This window comes from Cyphomyrmex costatus, unplaced genomic scaffold (assembly GCF_001594065.2).
Source record: "Cyphomyrmex costatus isolate MS0001 unplaced genomic scaffold, Ccosl1.0 scaffold18, whole genome shotgun sequence".
Lineage (NCBI taxonomy): Eukaryota > Metazoa > Arthropoda > Insecta > Hymenoptera > Formicidae > Cyphomyrmex > Cyphomyrmex costatus.
Genome location: NW_017275824.1, coordinates 38,165 through 61,341, shown reverse-complemented (window position 1 = coordinate 61,341; position 23,177 = coordinate 38,165). Strand labels below are relative to the sequence as shown.

General features: G+C 32.8%; 1 protein-coding gene across 3 annotated transcripts in view; it reads left to right on the top strand.

Annotated features, from left to right (window-relative positions):
* Positions 1-23,177, top strand: part of Dh31-R (Diuretic hormone 31 Receptor) — a 90,381-nt gene extending 67,204 nt beyond the window's left edge. For 2 of the 3 annotated variants that reach the window (XM_018537709.1, XM_018537710.1), the window contains exons 6-13: positions 6,821-6,912; positions 7,511-7,637; positions 8,228-8,454; positions 13,289-13,459; positions 13,869-13,992; positions 19,440-19,481; positions 19,571-19,654; positions 22,689-23,177. In XM_018537709.1, coding sequence (XP_018393211.1) covers positions 6,821-6,912; positions 7,511-7,637; positions 8,228-8,454; positions 13,289-13,459; positions 13,869-13,992; positions 19,440-19,481; positions 19,571-19,654; positions 22,689-22,922 — 1,101 coding nt within the window. In that variant the 3' untranslated portion in view covers positions 22,923-23,177. Of the gene's footprint in view, positions 1-6,820; positions 6,913-7,510; positions 7,638-8,227; positions 8,455-13,288; positions 13,460-13,868; positions 13,993-19,439; positions 19,482-19,570; positions 19,655-22,669 lie in introns of all 3 variants that reach the window. The other variant, XM_018537711.1, reaches the window with a different exon arrangement.

The window sequence follows — 23,177 nt, the reverse complement described above, 5'->3', positions numbered from 1 at the left end:
CACCACCCTTCTCTTTCGCCGTATTTCACTCTCTTTCGTTGTATTATATAATATTCTTAAATAATTTTTTTTTTATATATATTTGTGATATATTTGTACCCTAAAAGGTAAATGATATCCGAAAAAAATCATATCATAAAAATGGAAAGTTCAAGCCATGTTCAAAAAAAGATACTCTAAAATTTAAACCTTTTTATCTAATAATAATATATTACCACGAAAAGTAACTGATATATTACTAATTAAAAGTTCCAGTTCAAAGTGAACATGTATAAAGTGCAACTTTCAGCCGATTTTCGAATCGCCTCCGCCTTCCGCTGTCCCCCTCACCTTACCGCGCGTGGTCCAAATGGTCGACCGGCATGAAGAGGGAAAAGGGTTTAAGCAATAACAACTCGGCATAATTCCGATCGCAACAGCATCTGGGCAAGATGTGGAGAGGGGCAAGAAGAGAATAGTGATTACGACCGGGCGTAAAGAGTTGAAATCGACATCGTTCGGTCGCTTCCTGTAGCGATTGCGACTTTTCTAGTTGATGTGGCATAATTCCACCCCAGGACGGCCAACAACTGCGATCACCACCGATAACATTGAAGAAATTCATCAAATGATAATGGACAACCGTCGAATTAAGGTTAGGGAGATAGCAGAGGCTGTTGGCATATCAAAAGGACATGTTTGTCATATATTGACTAAAGAATTAGGCATGCGTAAGTTAACCGCGCGTTGGGTGCCGCGCTTGCTCACTTTGGATCAAAAACGCATTCGAATGAACATTTCATGTGCTTTTAGCCAAAGATTCCGAATATATGTAATAAAAAATAGGGGTTCCCATTTAAGATTTCAAACTTGCCCCCCCTCACCGCCCAGGGGGCGGGGTGGGGAGGCTGATTTTAACATCAGTGTATGTTACCCTCGGAATGATGAAATTTTGATTCTTAACATTTTTTCTTATTGTGCTTATTTTTCGAGATATTTGAAAGTTTTAAGATAAAAAATTCACCCTGCATGATAAATGACAATATGGAATATGAAACGTAAATATATAGTATTTATATCATTTCGATTTATTATTTCATAGATTTGCAGCTTTCGTTGTTAAATCAATGATATTGTACGATATTGTTACATTTTGAGAGAATTCATTGCGTTTGCATCGTGAACTTCGAACTAAATCCAATACGATCCGTAAACAGCATTAGCTCTATTTCAATTCGACAATACGACACGTATGAAATTGAGGATTTATCTATTTCCTAATATTAACAGGATCGCGAATGCAAACGACAATAAGCTGCAGTGTAGTGCGAGAGATAGTGTAATCCCCGTTATCGATACATAATAAACCATGAGAAGCGGCGGGATACGATTATCGTTTTGTTCGCGTTGATAAAATTTATCGTGTCCCCGCATGCAACAGTGGTATAATTTCGGGAATCCGTGTTAATCCGATTAGACCGGCCCGAAGAAGAGAGATCCAGGCTCGTATCCACCTATAATATTATCGTATCAATGCCGTGTAATCTCAAGGTAGAGCCTACAGTATCCAAATGCATACTAACTGCATACTCTAACTTCATGAATTATTTAGCGGTGACTACCGTGGCATGGCGTGAAATCCGTTTAAAGATTTGAACTAATTTTCATAATTGCATTTACCTATTTGATTAAAGCCATTAAAGGTATGAATTAAAGATATAAAGGTATGGTAAAGGTATAATTAAAGATGTGAACTCGCTATATTTTACTTTCAACTGCGTTGCAATTCTGTTTGATACATTTCAGTTTTCTTTGTGAATTACTCGACTTTTCAAATAAGAAACTTAAAATTGAAATAATACTTTTGTCCCATTTACACTAAGAAAAAAAATCTTAATACAAAGAAAATTTACTTAATACAAAAAAAGTTTACTTGTGTAAAGTAATTTTCTTTGTATTAAAAATTTTTTTTCTCAGGGTAAAATTAAAATATTCTTACTGTTTTAGATGTAACCTTATTTTGATAATACATATATTGTAAGAGTTGTTTTTGAATACGAGAGAATTTGAAATCTCGCGGGTAAACGGGATCGAGGTAACGAGGGAAACTTATCCGTAGAAAAGCCACTAGAGTGTTCTCGTGGATGGGTAAACAGTACTGACTCCTGTTCACTATAAACACTTTATTCTCGTTGTCTGTGGCGAAGGACGCTACGCCATTGCTTGAGATAATCTATCTAATCTGGTAATCTAAGTAGCCCGTATGGTCGCACTAGTGAGTGCAGGCGGAAATCGTCGTCGGAAGTTGATCACTCCGCCACTCGGCGTTCTATCGCCATCATCTGATTGGCGTCAGAAATACAAACTGAAAGAACATGCGCAATCCGATTTCTCACAATATGGTAATAAATTGTACTGTGAAAAATAGATTATTTTTTCGAAAAGTTTTGCAAAAGCAAATTAATATTTTAAAACTTAGTACAAATTATTCAATGATGAAAAAATTAAGTTATATATATATATATATATATATAATTCGTATATAAATTATTAAAGTTTTACAAAATATTTATTTGTTACATAGGGTAAAGTCGCCTATTATGAGATAGGTTCCTAATATGAGATAGCGGGATTTCTGTTAAACTAATAAGCGCATGTGGTTGGTTTTATTATGAACTTATTACTAATAGAGTAAAACATATTTAATAGAAAACTCATTATTAGATCATAATAGTTGGGAAAAAAGAGTTTTGAAATTGGATGTTGTCGAATTTTATTGAGTTAGTCTTCAAACTTTGTTTTATTATATAATAAATAAATATTTAGTAATAAAGTCTGTATGCATTAATTAATAGAGTAAGGTCGTATTAATAGAAAAATGCCAGATATGATGATGTACTTAATTGTAAAAATTAGATTTGGTAATCATGAAGCCACAAGGCATGGAGCTTGTAATATGAGATAATCTAACCTATGTTTAAACACGCTATCTGCGCTATTTTCTTAAAAATTCGTACAAAATACTTTTTATTAAATGTATAAGTCTGATATGTTGTCATTGATTCCTAGTTTAAAGATTTTTTATTTTTTGTGTTTTATGTTTTGAAATGACAAAGTCAAATACAAGTCAAATCAAAAAATTATATAACTACAATGTATAATTTAATTTTTGTTCCTATTTTTGTGTAATAAAGACGAAGACAAGAAACTTTTCTTTATTTTTCCTTCGGTTTCCTATTATGAGATACCATCCCATATAAGAAACCCTTATGTCTCATATTAGGAACCCTTTTTTTTGAATGAGCAAAATCGGCACTTTTGATAAAAAAAATTTCACATACAAAGTATAGTTACTATCAATCGCTAACTTTTTTGATAGTAAGTCTTAAATATATTTCCTATAAAATTGACATAAAAATAGGAGTTAAGGTTGCAAATTAAATAAATTACAAGTCTTTAAAAAATGGTATCTCATATTACGAACGAGGCGACATTATCCTATATATATATATATATATTTTTTTTATGAAGTTGTATGTCTTTTGTAGTTTAGACATTGCTGAAAGTGATTCAATCCTCACAGGTTAGATTTCTCGACGCCAAAGAGACTTTCCAATCGATTGAAAATGAATCGCGATAAGCTGTTTTTTCGACATGTGCTTCTTTACACTAACTTCGACTTCAAGAAAACCGCAGCTGAAGTGCATCGCTTATTATCCGAAGTGTATAGTGATGAAACTCCATCGGAAAGAACATATAGAGTTTGGTTTGAACGCTTCCGAAACGGTGATTTTGATGTGAGAGACAGAGAACGTCCAAGACAGTCGAAAAATTTTGAAGATGTCGAGCTGTAAGAATTGCTTGATGAAAATCCAGCTCAAACGCTTTTAGAGTTGTCGAAAGCGTTAAATGTTACTCCAAAGACCATCTCAAAACGCTTGCATGCCATGGGAAAGATTTATAAGGAAGGGATATGGCTACCACATGAGTTGTCAGAAAATACCATTTTGAATCGTTTGTCTATTGCGACTTCTTTGCTTGCCAGGCAAAGAAAGAGTTTTTTGTGACGCATCGTGACTGGCGATGAAAAATGGATTTATTTTGATAATCCCAAGCGGAAAAAATCATGGGTGGACCCCAGCCAACCATCCGCTTCAACGCCGAAGAGGAATATTCACGGGCATAAGACCTTGCTCTGCATTTGGTGGGACCAGAAGAATGTGCTGTATTATGAACTCTTGCGTCCAAATGAAATCGTTACAGCTGATCACTACCAACAGCAATTATGCCGATTGAGTGACGAATTGATGCAAAATAGATCATCCGTAGCCAACAATTGACGCAAAGTCATTTTGTTACATGATAACGCTCGACCGTATGTTGCGAAAGGCGAAGCAAACACTTTTACAACTTGAATAGGAAATCTTCCCGCATCCAGCGTACTCTCCAGACTTGGCACCGTCGGATTACCATCTCTTTCGATCGATGCAACATGCACTTAAGGACGCACACTTCTCCGGTTACGAAGAAGTCCAAAAATGGGTGGATGAATGGATCACCTCGAAAGATACCGCGTTCTACTGTTCTAGGATTGCCCTGTTGTCGGAGAGATGGGAAAAAGTAATAGAAAATGAAGGAAATTACTTTGATTAAGGTATTTGTTCATCTCTTCCCTTCGAAACAAATCAATTTTGGAGACGAAAAAACGGCAGGAATTAAGTTCAATACTTAATATGTGCGTGTGCGTGGTTTTTATTATTTAGTTAATTTTTTCTTTGTTTTAAGAGCATTCTCTCTCTCTCTCTCTCTCTCTCTCTCTCGCATAATCGCCGGTATTGCAAAGAGATTTATGTACTCAGAGTTAAACATTAATTTACATTTGCATGCAATTTAAGATGTAGCATCTTATCCATGAGTAGCGCTAGGCTATGGAAGCGCAGTTTTCGTACAACCGTAGCGTTAAATATGTAATGTGACGTTCGTACGGTGGCGGTTAAGAATAACGCTGCTCTTCCAAACCCGTTGGAAACGACGGGTTAATGTTTTCCCTAACTCTTTTTATCATCATTTATTTCTAATAGATACAGGAATAGATTTTTTAAATCGCAAATCACCGAGATTCTCTGGTTACTTTATATATATTTAAAAAACGAGATTACACATTCAGGCGCTCGGACAAAGTCTGAATTTTTCTTCCGTAGTCGAGACAAGCTCGATTAATTGCCCGATCCTTGATGCAAGTCATGAGACAGGGGTTTTCGGATGACAAGTCTCATAAACACTTCGTGCTTGGCAGACATTTGTCATACACAGGACAACACTAAAGCTCTAATACTAGCGGACTTTTCTTTGTAGATGTGGCAAGACGTTTGCATGTGACGGTGTAAAAGAAGTATGTTGGTTGCGAGGGGGCTCGAGGGACATGGAGAATTTCGTAAGCGAATGAATTTTAAAATAACTATGCTGGGCTAACTGCACTGCTCATCGCATATTTCGAATGAAAAATGGGCAAACTCTGATTTGCGAGAGACTTGTACTTTTTTTTATGAATTTGATCTGAGCTCTAAGACTTTTCGACTTTATGGCATGAAATCTGTAAGATTTCCGAAAGGTAGCTTTAAATATGAATATTGTTACAAGAATGCTTTTACGACAGTTATTAGTTATTATGACAGGCCTAAATAACAAAGATTTCTATACCCATAATAGGTTCTAAAAATTTTTACTCTGAAATATGCCGAAAAGGAAGAAAAAATAAACAGATTAAATTTATAACTTTTTAAATATTTTTCCATCGTCAAGTTTTACAATATGTAGTTGCACTATTTCTCTGTTCCGCAATTGTTTCTTTTTATTTAAAAAGAAATTATTTAATTTTCTTTTATTTGATACCTGCTAAAAAGTAACTATAATAAGTAAACCTACGGAGGTGTCATCTACCGATTTTAATAAAACTTTGCAAATTTGTAGAACTATGAAAAATATTTGACATGTATATTCTTTTTATCGGCGAAGGTCCACTCTGAAGGGTGAAAACTACCCCTTAAAGGTAAGGAGTAGGCTTAACATATTAGGTGAAGTAAGTAAAAAATTTTAAAAAGTAAAATGTGTTAGGGGGTTTTTGCCGCTGAAACTAAATCTTATGTCAAAAGTATGAAATTCAAAATGGCTGACCCAATATGGCGTCCAGCTACGTAAACATCAGACCGCTCCTATCTACCGCGTCTCATGACTGCACGTGGCACATGAAGAAAACTTTTAAATTTCGTACTTTTGACATAAGATTTGGTTTCAGTAACCCCAAAAACCCCTTACTTTTAAAAATTTTCAATTTATTTTTCACTTAATAAATGTACGTTATTTTTAAAACTTTTTTTGTTAATAACCTTTCAACGAATAATGAGCGACGGGAACGGTCAATTACCTTGACCTTCTTGAGGGCCAAGATCAAGGTCAACTCGGAAGTCATTTGAGGCTGACTGTGTAAAGGGGAAGTTTTACCATATATTTTAGAAAGAATATTTTCTAGAAAAAAATTAATGTTATCTAACAAATCTAAATAATAATTAGTCTCTCCTATAGTACACGCGCAACAGAGATTGCAGTGACGACATAATAATTAAACGAAGAAACGATTGGGATCAGATTCGTGTTACTCGCTCTCGACTACACCGCAGTCCACCTTCAATTTAAAATTACGAAATTTTCTATGATATAATAGGATCATAATTTGTGCCGTTTGCTTAACGAATTAATAAGATTTAAGGCACCACTCTAAAAATTATCAGGAACAGTATAAAAATGCAACATGAAGTTTAAATTTTTAATAATTTGATTACAGTGGCAGCAAAGTATAAATAGAATCTACGAGGTGGGATACGCGATATCCTTGGTAGCTCTATTGCTTTCCTTAGGAATTCTCACGTACTTCCGGTAAGTTATTGACGTTGTTATTATCTGTGCTACCTCAATAGCATATTAAAATTTATGTGCGTTCCAGAGTACGTTAATGCAAAAACTTTGAGAATTACTTTCGCAAGTATTTCACGTTTGAAATACGTCTAAATTAGATCGCTTATGAGAAAAAGTATAATAATTTAATAATAAAAGTCGTGGGTTTTTCCAATACTCGAAAAAGACTTTATAAGGATCTTAAAAAATAAAAGGCAAAAAGAAATACGTATTATTTGACAATATTTAAAGCTCTTAATTTAGATTTATTTAAAGAGATATTAAAATGTTATTTTATTCATTTTACATTTACTAGTATTCTACGTATATGTCATAGAATTATTGAATAAACTTTAGACGTATGATATCTTATACATAAAGCTAATTATTGGAGGCAGACTATTTACTCTATTCGAGATATCAAACTAGTGCAGCTTAAATAGTGATCCAATCTAGACGACTGTCATTCACATAAAATTGTTCGGTGAATTTCTAGATTTTTCTTTACTGCTCTGTAACATGAAATTAGGACTAATTGAACAGAGATGTGCAATTGAGAGAGAACTTTCTTTACACACAGATCTCTCAGATGCGCACGGATTACACTGCACATGAATCTATTCACCTCGTTCGCGTTCAACAATGCCTTATGGCTGATCTGGTACAGATTCATAGTAGCGAATACGGATCTACTACTTAATAATGGCGTATGTATTAAGAATATAAATATACTAAAAGTCCATGAAAAAAGATGTATAAGATATCTGAAAATAAGAAGCTATGTTTTATTCGTAATTCAAGATGCTTATATTAAAACAGCGGAAATTGTATTTATCATTAAAACTTTAAAATTTAATAGTATTTCTCTTTTTTAAGCAGTTTAGCTACATATCAAAAAGAAAAAAAGATATGTATGTAATTTAAACAAATGAATCATCGTAATTTATGAAAATTTTACAAATTTTGTACATGTTAGTGAAAAATAAATATATTAAAAATATTTTAAATTAGTTGAACATACAAAGTAGAATTTATTAATCTAATTGTGATACGAAGTTGAATGTGGAAAATATTTTTAATGGTAAATATGTTGGTATGTGATTAAAAAATGTTTAAAAATGATAACAATTTATTTGATTACATAGATTTATTAAAAAATGAGGGTTGTTAGCATCATTAGAAAATATTGTCGAATTATATTTAAACCTTAAATGGTACTATTACTCTGATTGTTCTCAAACGAATACGACTTGACTGACTTTAAAGAGGAATTCATAAACTATCGTGTGCTTTACAGATACCTTGTCGCGTCCTGCACGTAATCCTTCATTACTTTTTATTAACAAACTACGCTTGGATGCTTTGCGAAGGCTTTTACCTGCATACATTGCTAGTGAGTGCATTCACTAGTGAACACAAATTAGTGAATTGGCTGATGGGACTTGGGTGGCCAGTTCCAGCTGTAATCGTCACCTTATATACAGTTTTACGTGCATCCAGTGATGATCCTACAGACACTGAGCAGTAAGTAATAATTTGTCAATGATTAATTGCACTTATAAAACAAATTACTTTGCTAATAACATTAAGACAAGCTTTTGTTCACAATAGATAAAGAGAAATTAAAATCGGATAGAAGATTCAAAATTCAAGATTCGATCTCAAAATACACTACTCAAAAAAATTAAAAGTCACTTATTCCAACCTGCAAAAATAGGCAAATTTCGAGATGGAAAAACTTCGTCAAAAGTCATCGTATCGAGATGTTTAAAAAAGTATTTTAAAACTTGAAGTTTGAATCGATCAAAAATTGTTCGAGTTATAAACACCGTTAGTTGAAAAAAAAAAAAACACTTTTGAAAAAAACACGTTTAAAGTTTCAGTATTGATTTTTTAGAGAAATCTATATCGAACTTGTTAGCTTACCATAATGAAATCTATTCCAGGATCATAAAATAATGAATCGTCTGTAGCAGTGACAGCATCATTTATTGCATTCATATCCTTTATTATAAAAATTTATGATTCTATAGCCGATGATCTGGTTAACGGAAAAATCAAATTTTTGTCCTTAAAAAAACCTTTTTAAAAAAAGAAAAATATACGCCAAGTGCATAAAAAAGGCATTGAATTCCTCTTAATCAAACATCGGAAATGAAATCAATATCATTAATCAAGTATTTCATTACGCTAAACACATAAGATAGACCGAAAGTGGTTAAAATTGTCAACTTTATTATAGTGAAGAAAAAAACTTGGCGTGCCCAGGTCGTATTAATTTTACTTCAGTGAAAATATTATTCCAACATAGTATTTGCATTGCAATTAAATTAAAATATAAAAATAATAGACATATGTATATAATATATACGTATACATATGATACAGATTGTGGGACATGAAAATGTTTTCACAAATAATATATGTGATGTAAATTATGGAAAAATATAATATTTAGATATATTAGAGAAACATAGACAAATTTACAAGTTTACTAAGCGATTATTAACATCTCTTCTTTGTTGAATTATTTTTTTTCATATACATATAAACCACTTTCGATCTATCTTATGTGTTTTGCGTAATAAAATACTTGGTTAATTACATTTATTTCATATCCGATTTTTGATTAAGATGAATTCCATGCCTTTTTTATGCACTTGGCGTATATATTTTTCTTTTTTAAAAAAGATTTTTTTAAGGGATTTCACTGCTTTTTGAAAATTTATTTTTTTAAACTTTAGTTCCAAGTTATATTATATATATTAAAAGACACTAGCTACGTTCAGCAGACTCAACAGTTGAGTGAGCGTTCTCTGTTATTGGTGTATTCTCCTAGATTTAACATTTAATTCAATGATCTAAAAGAATACACCAATAACAGCGAGCGCTCACTGAACTGTTGAGTCTGCTGAACGTAGCCATTAATATTAACTCGCTCGTTAAACTGCAAGATTCAATCGCTCAATTTCAAACGTTATTCATACGATTCCTTGTATGTCATCATAAAATGCACTTGATTATGATTTCTAACATTAAAAACTGTTGACTCGAGAGTGATACGCCACTCGCTTATTACTTACTTAATAATTCTTATGACATGAATCATTTATATAAAAGATTTGATATCAACAGTCGGCGCCAAGTTAAGTTCTAACACAAGTGGTATCTTTAAAAACCCATGTAACACTATTCTTATTAAATTCTACTAAATTAAAAAATAAAACCCATGTGTGGTACTATCTTTATCTTCACAATGAAACTTAAGTATATGTCTTTGTATTATATAATAATTCTTTGATGACAAAAACTCCCGTACAATTCAAAACACTATAGGAGTTAGGCGCAGATAACTTTACGCAAACGCTGATATTTATCAAGAAAAACTTATTTATTACAAAAATTATTCTTACATGTTTCGGCTCATTTTTGAGCCTTCTTTGTATTCTTATTGGAAGATCTTCCTATTCCAAACCGAGTGGTTTAATTTTTCTTTGAGAAGATTATATTATAATTAATTGAAACATAATTTATTCAAACACATTTATTCCTCTCCATCCAAAGTTGTCGTAATTAGTTATTTAATCTTTCTTCAAAACGTTATTCTATCGCAAAATTGCATTACTTTATTCATTTCAAGTGTTACACCACAAGAAATTAAAGAAGTATAGCAGTACAAAATGAAAAAAAATTATTTAAATGGAAAAATGTTTCGCGTTCGCCGTTGCTAGATACGCGTTATTTATGATATAACAAGCGGCAATGGACATTGTTTAGCGACGATCATTGCCGCTTCTTATAATAGCAACGACAAACGCGCGCGACGCGCTTCGTTGGGCGATCATACTATATTCAGCCGCGCACTTGCATTTGGCGATGGACCAGGCGAATTTGGATATTTTTATAAATTAATATTTCGTTAATTATTGCCAAAATTGTAAAATGGTAGAGGACTTTTCTTCTCATTTTAGTCTATTCTACTCTTATGCGACAAATTTTTTTCATTACTTCTCAAATACCCTGTATAAATCGTATAAAATGGGCTTTACATATGAAATTAAGAAAACAACCTCCAAATCTTTTTTCTATTATTAGGCACGTAGTATATGTAAAAGTACAATTGTGCTAAATTGAGAAAACGCTCATTTCTTGCGTTTCCAATAAACTACGAGGAATGAATGTGTCTACTAATGGAAGTGTTTGGGATTCGTTGAAAGAGACTATTGACCTGTGGCATCGTATCGATCGCGAAAAGGGTACCAGAGTCTACACTAATTTCTCAGCAAGAACAGCATGCGGTCAGTTGCGTACGTGATGGTAAAATTAGGTATGTCCGCCACCATGAAGCCGTGGTAGCTAAATGTACCATAGTAGAAGATCGAAACCACGGTGCGACAATCACATTACCGTTCCATTATATACGACAGCTGAACGAAAACTGTCGACATATTAACTTGCTGAAAAATCAGTGTGCTTATTATATAAACAAAGTAATCATTTCCTCTTGCATCCGAAGCAATATCGGGTATAATTAGTAAAATATTTTAGAAGTTTAACAAACAAATGTTAGATAACAATAAATTATAATATTTAAAAGAAAATAAAATAATTAAAAGGCTCAAGTAGAATAAATCAAGAAAATAAAATTTTTTTAAACTGCCAATATTGAGCCGACACTATTTATAAGTATGTGTCTTTTAACAATTTATTCAGAATCATACAAAACGTAGACGTTTCGATCTATGGTTAAGGTCCTTCTCGATACAAATGAGTAAACATTAAAAATTAAAAAGCATCCAAGATGATAACGCATAAAAATATAATTACTATTTTAATAAGTTGACTTTTCGTGATGCTCATTATCAATATGACAGCTATTACTGGTTAATTAAAATTATTATGTAAATTATGTAGAAATACTACTTCATTTGAAGATTATTATGCGCAGCATATGCTTTAATAACGAAATAACATAAGGATACACAATCTTTGCATCCTGGATGCTGGAAACATGCTCCGCGTATATGTATATGTACAAATATCTTTACGAGCGACTAGATTGAAACATATCGAAACATTGATGAAATAAATGGCTCGATATAAAACGAGCCACATCCATGTCATGTTATAAAGTATCAAATTGATAAAAACAACTTTCATATTGAAAGCAAATATTGTCGAATCGATTATTGTGAAAATTTTATGGAACGTTTGCATGTCACGATAATCGTATCTTCTTTAATCTTATTAAATAAGAAGTAATTTGCATAATTTGTATTAATTAATCGATGATTATTGCGTCGATTGAAATTGACCATTTACGAAGTTCCTTATTGAAAGAAATAATTCGAATTTTGATAAAAATATGACTGTTATGTTTGTTATTAACTTGTTATATAATTGTCGTTCCATAATGTATGTATACATATAAGTGATATATTGTTATCACGAATGTAAGATTTTATTCTTAGATTTCAGTCTTAAAATCTTCTCATGATTGTTTTACACAAGATTCGCGTCAGCATCCACTACTTTTCGGTTTATCTGTATCTATTTTCGTCGGTATATTTCTGCAGTATACTCTCCCTATCATGTAGGGTAAATGTTTTATAACCGGTTGGCATTAAGGCAACATCTAGCAGCGATCCTCCAATCTGTTATATATCTTTCTCTCGGCCTTCCTCACAGTATTTATTACAGGAAGCTCGTCACGAGGTTATCCCCTTGACACACTTTTCATCATCTTCCTCTATCAGGTTTGTTAGAATAAGGATTTATATTAAGCGTTTTCCACACACATGAATGTGGATATACTTAGGTACACCAGAATTGAGGCACGATCGATCTTCGATGCACACAAACACTCTCTTTCTCACTTCTCGTTTCCTCATTAATAAAAGTATATCAGATATACATGTTTGTATCTAACGAATGACATGTAAATATTATTTCAACCTATATTGAAGATATCTTTTAAAATACAATGTGACCGCATAAAGCCTCTAAAGTGAAAGCAGAAATTATTATATAATATATATGTACATACGTTGAATTCATTTTGTAATAAACATTTCATTGTTCTCTTGATGACAGACAACGTGTGTCACCAAGTTTCAACGTTTTAGAAAGAACTGCGTGTTCTTTCACAACACAATTTATTACAATATACTTTATTAGAATTCAAAGTACTATTTTCTCATGTCTTTTTTTATATATTAAACAACTTTGTAATTGAAAGAGACACAAATTAGTGAAATGCACATCAGCTGGTAAATAAGTTAAAAATTAATAATTAATTACATTGATTATAAATGACAAATAAAAAAATTGTAACAGATTAAATTATTGTTACAATTAGGTGCTGGATCAATGAGGGCAATTATATGAACGCGTTGGTTTATCCCGTGTGCGTTTCTACTTTGTTGAATCTACTTTTCCTGTTTAATATCGTACGAGTCCTTCTCATGAAGTTACGTGCCGGTCCCGCCATTGGAACGCGCCCTTCACGATCTATGCTGCAAGCTTTCAGGTAGTTGAATTTTTCACTTTCTGTATACTACCTTTCATGTCAAATTATACATTGACATGACGACGCAAAAAAGAACGTAACAAAGAACGAACATATTCCTTTCTACAGAAATTTACGAGCATGTATTTTTATCACAGTAATTGTGTGCAATTTTTTATCACAATAAATCAATTTTCACTTAACGATGCTATCCAATATTTTTAACATTACAGTTTTTTTTTCATTAACAAAAGTATTATAATTTAGTAACTTAAGTATTATAAAATGCTAATAACTAACGGTAAGATTAATTATGCTAATAATTCAAGTCATATTACGAAAGAATTTTATAAGTACAAATTAATGATAATAATTATTCATAATATTTGTAATAATCTATGATCCAATTAATTTGATATCTTGTTCTTAGGGCCACGTTACTTTTAGTGCCCCTATTGGGCCTTCACTATTTAGTAATTCCATTTCGGCCGCCAAAGAATCATCCTTGGGAGAATTTTTACGAGGTCCTTTCAGCAATTACCGCTTCTTTCCAGGTTGGTATTTTTATATTTTTACGTATTTTGTTTTAAAATTAAGAACGAAATAAACAAGTAAATTATATATTATAGATACATTGTATAATACGAGGGCAAGTCAATAAGTTCTTAGAAAATCTGTCAGAGAGCACTCGCAGTATCACATGTCACATTACTTTTTGACAAGTAGCATATTTCAGCTGATTACTGTCAAAGTTTTAGCGGAATTCATTGAGAGGTTTCATTTCTGTAGACGATTAAAGCGATCAACAACTTTTGTATTTTTTGCAAAATTGAAAACGAGTTTTGTGCAGTGATCAAACATTTACTGTGACGTGACATTTTTTGTCAGTCACTTTTGGCCGTAGTTTAAGGACGTTCACCGGCTACAATCGTAGCCAAAAGTTTACTGCTCGCTCGCTTCTCGGTGCATAGCGCATATCTCTCCCCACTCCGCTTCCCATGCCAATACTTTTTGCAACATTATTATTTCCTGTACTATTCTCTGTAACTATTTAGTTACTCGTTTTCTATAATTATTTTCTGTCGTTGCTTACTTTTCAGTTATTTTTAAGACGATTCTGAATTCGGATTTTGCCGACAATTAGCGACATCGTGCGTTAAGATTTACGCGGATTTGGATCGGCCGACATCGTACCGGCCAATTGTAGCGCTAACGTATCCACTGGCGAGCACGTGCCGTTCGCTCAGACGCAAATATTTGTGAATTCAGGGTTATCGTTGCTACTCGCCCGGGTTACTGCCAATTCATAAACGCGACCGTGTGACAATTTCAAAACAATGTTTGGAGATGTTTCAACGTAATCCAGATGAATTTATGCGTCGATTCATTACTGTGGACGAAACATGGATACATTACTTCACACCCGAGGCGAAGGGACAATCAAAACAATGGACTTCACCGGATGAACCAGCTCCGAAGAAGGCAAAGACCGTGAAGTCGGTCGGAAAGATGATGACCAGTTTTGGGATGCACGCGGTATAATTCATATCGATTATCTTCCGTCGAAGCAAACGATCAACGGTGATTACTACGCAGCCTTATTGGATCGTTTCAATAACATTTTAAAGAAAAAACGTCCCCATTTGGTGAAGAAAAAAGTACTCTTCCATCAAGACGATGCATGGGTTCACACGTACCCGGCACCGATGGCCAATTTCAACGAATTCCGCTACGAATTGCTTCCCCATCCAGCATATTCGCCAGATTTAGATCCTGCGACTATTTCCTGTTTCCAAACCTGAAGAATTGGTTCGGAGAAAAGAGATTCATCATCAGAAAGCAGCTCATCGACGAAATAGAGGCTTATTTTGAATGGTTGGGCAAATCATATATATGTATTATTCGGACTGCTTGAAAATGTTGGAGAATCGTTGGATCAAGTGTATCGATCTGAAAGGAGACTATGTTGTGAAATAAAAATGAATCGATCAAAAAAAATGTGTTTTACTATGTTTTCCAAAAACTTATTGACTTGCCTTCGTACAATATGAATGCGTCCGGAAATCGTATTGCGCATTATGACATGTGTTTTGAACAGACATCGAATCAGATTGTAAAGCTTCGTGCATCGGAAGGCTTCATGCATTTAATATGCACTTTATCACAGCCTACTCTTTCATACATTTTAACGCATTCGTCAATGTTAAATTAATTTTTATTATATTGTAGAAATTTTTCACATAACATATAAAATTATATTTAGCATATAAAAATAAATTAACAAAGTGAATTTTGTTTCTTGTGAATTCGGAATATTGAAATACGTATAGTGTTACAAATATAATCAAATATAGAGTATTCTCTCTCTATAATAAAAAGAGATTTTAATCTTTCTTGAAAATCTCCAGTTTTAAAATGAAATATATATAGCAAATTATAGTTAGAAACAAATGTGTATACACATTTGTGTGGAACATGACGCACTCAATCGTTTTTTTTTAACTATCATCAGGTTCTGTTCAGTTAGAAATACGACTTTTGTATGTACAATGGAAAAAAAATACAGGTAGACGCTGACACGGAATATTTAAATGCTGTCACAATTTAAATTCTACAACTGAGTACTTTTAATCAATATTTTGATCTTTAAATCAATATTTTTATTTTTTTCCTCGTAAACAGAGACATTGAAAGACATTCTTCTAGATTTTTATTCGAACTATTCGAAGCAATACGAGTATCAAGCAATCAAATTTTGTGCGAAATTGCGCTTTCATGCACGTACGACACTGTCAACATGACTACATTGTTACATAATCGTTTTATATCGTATAAAATCGATGAAATTGCTAGTTAATTGAACGATTCTGTCGAATGAACCAGTTATCTTGATATTTGGAAGCCTTCAGGTGTAACCATTTTATATTTGAAGAATACGATTGTTAAAACGCGTATATGCGCATTTTGACAACGTCGCGTATAACGAGAAATATCGCAAAAAGTGTAATTGTAGTTTATTGATTAACTTCACAATTCTTTTGTTACATTTATTCATTATCTGTACCTATATACAGATGTGGAAACAATTTGAAATAAAAACAAAGTATACATAAGAAAATTTAAAAACACAAATATAAGTTTCTGCAAAATATATTTAAATTTATGTGTTTCACAAACATTTACCAGGTGTACAAGTATGAAATGCGGATTTAAAAAAAAAAAAAACACATTAAATTCGTAAGAATGATAAAAAGGGGTTTATTCAAAATATGCTCCATTGCTAGTTACACATTTTTCTCATCTTTCGGATAATTTGTGACCACGCCAGTAAAAATCTTCTCCTTTTTCCGCGAACCATTCATTGAGCCATTTTTTCACATCTTCGTACGAACCAAAGCGATGCTCAGCAAGTGCGTGATCCATCGATGCAAACAAGTGGTAATCGGAGGGAGCCAAGTCGGGTGAGTAAGCCGCATGGGCTAGCACTTCCCAGCTGAGTGTTTCTAACGTGTCGCGAACCGGTTTTGCCGTATGTGATGGAGCATTGTCATGGAGAAAAATGATTTTGCGTTGCCTTTCTCCATATTCTGGTCGTTTTTGGAGTAGCGAACGGTTCAAATCGATCAATTGTTGTTGGTAGCGTTTGGTATTACCGTTTCAGCAGGCTTTAACAGCTCATAATAGACCATACCCTTCTGGTCCCACCAAACACAGAGCATCGTCTTCTTGCCAAAGCGATTCGGTCTTGCGGTTGATATGGATGGTGCGCCTGGGTTTACCCATGATTTTTTGCGCTTGGGATTCTCAAAATATATCCACTTTTCATTCCCAGTAACGATACTATGCAAAAACGACTTTCTTTTGTATCGTTCGAGCAAAATTTCACATGTGTTTTTACGCCTCTGCATCTGCCTTTCGTTCAACTCATGCATCTGCCGACTTTTTGAATCTTTCCCATCTCTCGTAGGCGATTGGAAACAGATTGTTGACTAACGCTCAATTGCTCTGCGAGTTGTTTTTGTGTTTGTGAATCGTTTTCGTGTTCCTTGTCTTATAACATCGAAATCACCACTTTTGAAACGTCGAAACCATCGTTCACACGTATCTTGCGATGGAGCATATTCACCACAAGCTTATCGAAGTAATCGGTATGATTCAGTTTTCTTCAAATAAAAACAAAAAATTAATGCTGTCCGCGAATGCTCTTTATTTGGCACAAATTTCGACATATTGAACACAGCAAAAAAATACTATGCAGACACTTTTTCAATTTATCACTTATGCGCGTTTGACACTTGTTGATGGCACAACAAAATGGCATTTACGTCAAATCTTTATACTACACACTGCATTGGTGCACCATCTGTTGTCTCAAATCCGCACTTCATGCTTGTACACCTGGTATATTAAATTAGCTTCCCCAATTTAACTGATATTTATTTATTAAATTATGAAAAGATAATTCTCTTGCCGTTAAGAAGAAAGCAGGTAGAATTAACCTTGTTTGTACAAAATATGTTTTATTTCAGTTAAAATAGATTCTTGTTGAAATTTTTGTGTTAAATTTTCCACACTAAATTTAACATTTCTTAGTATATTGTTGCGATTTTTATTTCTTAAGTAACTAATAATATATAAAAATATTAAAAAATTTTAAAATATTAAAAAATTCTAAGTTATTAGATGAATAAAATATATTTGTTAACTTAATATTTATACACATCTTAGGGAGGGCTTCGTTTGACCACAAAACGATTGCCTACAGCTTCGCCGTCTTGTGTGCAATGTGTTGTGTACAAAAATGACGTGTGTGCAATACGCTGTGTGCAAACGAAGCTGTAGGCAATCGGGATCCTCCCCACATCTTATATAACACCTATCTTCTTTAAAAATTTAAACGTATTCTTTTTATCATTATTATTCATCCACATTATTCTTATAATTGGTGATATTCGATGCTAGATTGGTAATTCGCTTATTGCGATCTCGTCAAAAGATATGGAATCTGGAAACTCCGTATTTAATGTACAAGAATAAGAAAGAATTCCAAATCTCGAATGCGTATAATAACACAATTAATTTATACACCGATATAATAAAATTACATTAAATTTTTAATAACATTTTCGGCACGCGATTGGGGGAACTACATACGTACACGGTATATAAAATTCACACATTATTATAAGCATTGTGATCTAGCGTTGACCGTTTATAGGCTTTGCTTCGTGCTTTCTTCTTCTTATTATTGTTCGTTTATCAATTGTACAGTCGTAAAAAGATTCTAATATTTGTTAAATTTTTAAATTATACATTTCTTGATTCTTATATTTTTACGGTTCTTAACTTCTTTTTGTAGGATCACGCTCGGTAAATTTTCATGAAATTATTGTTAACATCTAGCAATTATTATTATTTTATGTTATATACAATTAATTTTTATGTATTGATAATGGTTAAAACTTGACCGAAACGTTATCTTTGTAATTTTTTGAAAAATATATTTTGCTTTTATGACATCTTGCGGCTGTATGCTTATTTCTATTTATGTTAATATTCATATATTATGATTATTAATTTCATTTAAAAAATGTATCTCCGCAATTTTTTTCAAATTACATCAAAATGTTACATTTGTGCGTTAATTTTTTATATAATATTTGTGTTAATTTCTGATATGCATCTCGAGTTAAATATTAAAATTTTGATTGGACTATTATAATTACAAAAATTTTAGGGCATATGTCAAATTTAACATAATTTGCTAACTATAATAAATATTACTATCTTCCGTATAACGTATTCCATATAACAATAATAACGTAGAGTGTAATGAGGGAAGGAAGTAAAATTTTATAGTTCATTGGCGATATGATTTTTGTAAGTTAATCGTAAAATCTCGTATAGCATGCGAAAGAAATGAAATTGATAAAAATTTTCTTTGGAAACGTTTCCTCGAGCACTCGATGTAGCAAGGTAAAATGTAATTTCTCTTTTCTAGGGTCTCTGTGTGGCTGTGCTTTTTTGCTTTTGCAACGGCGAGGTAAGTTTCCATGACTACGGAAACGATCGTTTCTGTCTTCGAAGTAATTTTTGTGCTATGTAATGATATTTTCATTATGTGTGTGCCAGGTAATAGCGCAATTCAAGAGGAAGTGGGATGGCAGCGCCCTTTTACGAAAACGAGCCAATTCCTGCACGGCCACAACAGTCTCGGTATGCAGTATTGACGAACAGAGAGTACGGTGTTCTTGCAATTGAATCTATTTAAATGACGCTTAAGCTTCTCACCTCCTTTGTTCGACACCCATCGAGAAATAAGACTCGAAGGAAGAACCAGGTGGATTAAGAGAGAGTAGCAGAAAACCCGTTTCGTGGAATTGAATTTTTTATTTTCCAAATTGAGGATTAATTCAAGAGCCTTTGGAATCTTTTTGTTCTCTCCTATTATCGGTTTTCTATTACTTTGTACAAGTGATTAGATTCTACTAATCTTTTCAATTCATTGGCGATAAAATATAGCTACATCATAATTTCTCTTCAGAATTACATCATATTATTTCAATATGGAATGGAAGGAAAACATTCATTATTATATATTTTACAATTCTTTTTTACGAAAAATTTTAATAATTGAATTTAAAAAATTTAATTTAAAAAAATTAATGTCAATGCGGAATGTTAGAGTTTAACTTATATTACAAACCAACTTTTTCGGGAAGGTACCTCAGCCACTCGTTTCTCCACTCCCTCTCACAAAAAGGGATGTGTTCTAATGAGCGTGGTGGATATAGAGCATTTTTACTACCACACCCTCTAAATATCATGAAGAAAATTTAAAGTTCTTATTGAAATTTTTTTGATTATCCTAATCAAGTTTATTTTTGACACTATTCACTTTTGGCTAAAATCTTTATTAAAACAAAAGACACTTAAACAAATAGATTCCACAGAACCAAAGAATGATGAGAAAGAAAAAACCACATAGTTTACAATTCCATTTTTTTCTCATCTGAAAAATTTAATAACTATTTAAAGTTTATTAGTTAAGGAAGTTTTTTGGAAAGTTTTAACTCTTCAAATATTATGGCTGTAAAGTAATAACGATTTATATGTTGATCCGATTACGTAGCGCGCTGCGTGGAACGCAAAAGTTCGAGCCGTTCGCTTCCGCGAAACGTAGAATAGTATCTCATTGCATACAACGGAAAGGAGTATGTTTATATTCGCTAATAGATTAAAAAATACGCTATTGTCATCAATTTTTATTGACAATTTTATTCATATGATATTCTAATTCTTATTTTGTAACTATAAACAATTAAAAAGTCGAAAAAGATTTTGAAAACCCTTAAATATATTATGTTTTGATACACACACACGTATTGCGCGCAGCGCGCTACATAATCGGATCGACATATAAATCGTTATTACTTTACAACCATAATATTTAAAGAGCTAAAATTTTCCAAAAAACTTCCTTAACTAATAAACAAAATTGTAGTACGTACCGGTAAAAGTTGACAAATCGAAAATTCGTACGATAACTTTTGTGATCGAATAAATAAAACTACGAAATTTGGCATTTGGCTGTTTTCGAAATGTTTCAAAAACTTTTTATATGTTCTATATTTCGAGAAACATATTGAAGTTTATCCTGTTAAAATTTCAAAGAAAAATATTCATATTTGGCTGAGATATGGCGAGTTAAACATAAAAATCTATTGAAATTTTTTCATAAAAAAATTATTTTTTTGTTTATAACTTGAAAACAAAAAAAAATTACAAATTTGATTTAAAAACAAAAAAATTCGCTATGAAATTTTCTACAAGAATCAGTCGTCAAAATTGAAATTAGAGCGATGTCTAAAATTAGCCCTGCGGTCAATACTATCCCGCGAAATCCACGCGTATCCCCTTATAGAATCCAGCCCCTCAATTTTATAAATCGTACATTAATACACAATCATATAAGGTAATCTTATTCATTGTTTAATTTAATTGATATTAAATTAACAAAAATTAATATGATGTATAATATGTTTTTCACTCAATCTAATTTTCTACTAAAGTCTTCTTTATATCTTCATTTTTACATTATATTAATTTCATTTTATTACGTTACTATTTGACTCTCTTTACGTTATATTCATTATTTTATTATTTAACTCTCTTTTCTACATTACGAATGTATTTTTATTTTTTAACAGAAACAATTATTTCGTTCACTATCTACAGACTTTCACACATTACATTTATTAACCAGACGATTCTCACTATAATGTACCGAAATAAATACAACGTCAACTATGCGAGTGAGATTGTATACTTATATTTATATATATTTTTTATATTTTTTATAATTTTATAACTTCGTACATTTGTTAATAACTTGCGATCATTGTAATATTGATAATGACCTAATATAGAGGTTAAAACGTTTGTTGTCTATGTCTTATTTCTAATGAAACTACGTAATTTTAACTAAATGACAATTTTTATTTACTAACAATTGTATATTTTAACGACTCGTAGCTCTTTTCTTTTTCATTATTTTTCAATTTATTGAGCCTTATAAAAAAAATTAATTATGTTTCAAAGAGTATATTTGTAACGATTTTGGAATTTATAAGAAACGAATGTGTGTGTTCATCAATTTCTCTCAATCCACCGATTCTTCATTCGTGAGTACAAGACTTCATTTGAAGATGCTATAATAGTAATCTAGAAAATACCAGAATGTAACTATTCGATGTTACCTAACGGGGGGAATAGTAATGGAGAACGCTCTTGCAATTTTAATGCAATTTTAATCTGCGTTTAACGCTCGAGAGAGAGAGAGAGAGAGATTTTCCTGACTGGAAATTCCCGTATGCACGACTCGTCAATGGTGCGATGCGGGCTAACACACATGATCGGTCCCTCTCCTGCAACTAATCCACCCGCGTGCTAACCCACACGCATACTCACTAACTCACGTGAAGTAGAGTGCGGCCGTTTTAGTAAGGTGACGCCACAACGGGTTGCACTCTTTGAGTAATACTCAAAGGTTGCACTAGTCATGCCATCGACGGGAAGGGAAGAAAGAGAGAAAATGAAATGGGTAGGAAAAAAGGGAAAAGAAACATACATTGTATATAATATATATATCATATATATGATCCGTCCGTATCGTGCCAGTGACAGCAACGTGCCCGAGTCGAGTCCATTATGGAACGTTGACTGTTTCAGTTTATCCGCTCGACCGCAGGTCCGATGGCGGGAGAGGAGAAGGTGTGACTATCAACCGGCAGCAGCGGTGCCGAGGGATGACTGCAATAAGCGATTGGCGAGTGAAGATCAACAACTGCAGCAGACCGTGCAGGTGATCGCCGCAGGCCGGTTAGGCAATCACGGCAACAACAACCACACGCAGGTGCTTATCAAACGCGGTGGCGACGACGACGATTTCTCCCACGACGAGTACAATCAGACGCAGTGTTGATAATCGGATCGACCGGATCAACACCGGGAATGATCGTGCTATGGGACCACGTAGAAGATCACTTTCTCTCTCTTTATTTGCCTCTTATACCGGCCACTTCGCAAGATAGTCGACAGCGGAATTTATCGATTCGTGATTCACAAATATGTTATTAGTTGGAAACGATAAACCCTACAAAGAGGTAATGATAACAATAAACGCGGTGTAGAGAAATATTTATATATAAGGTGAATATATCTTACTTTTAGTGCATAT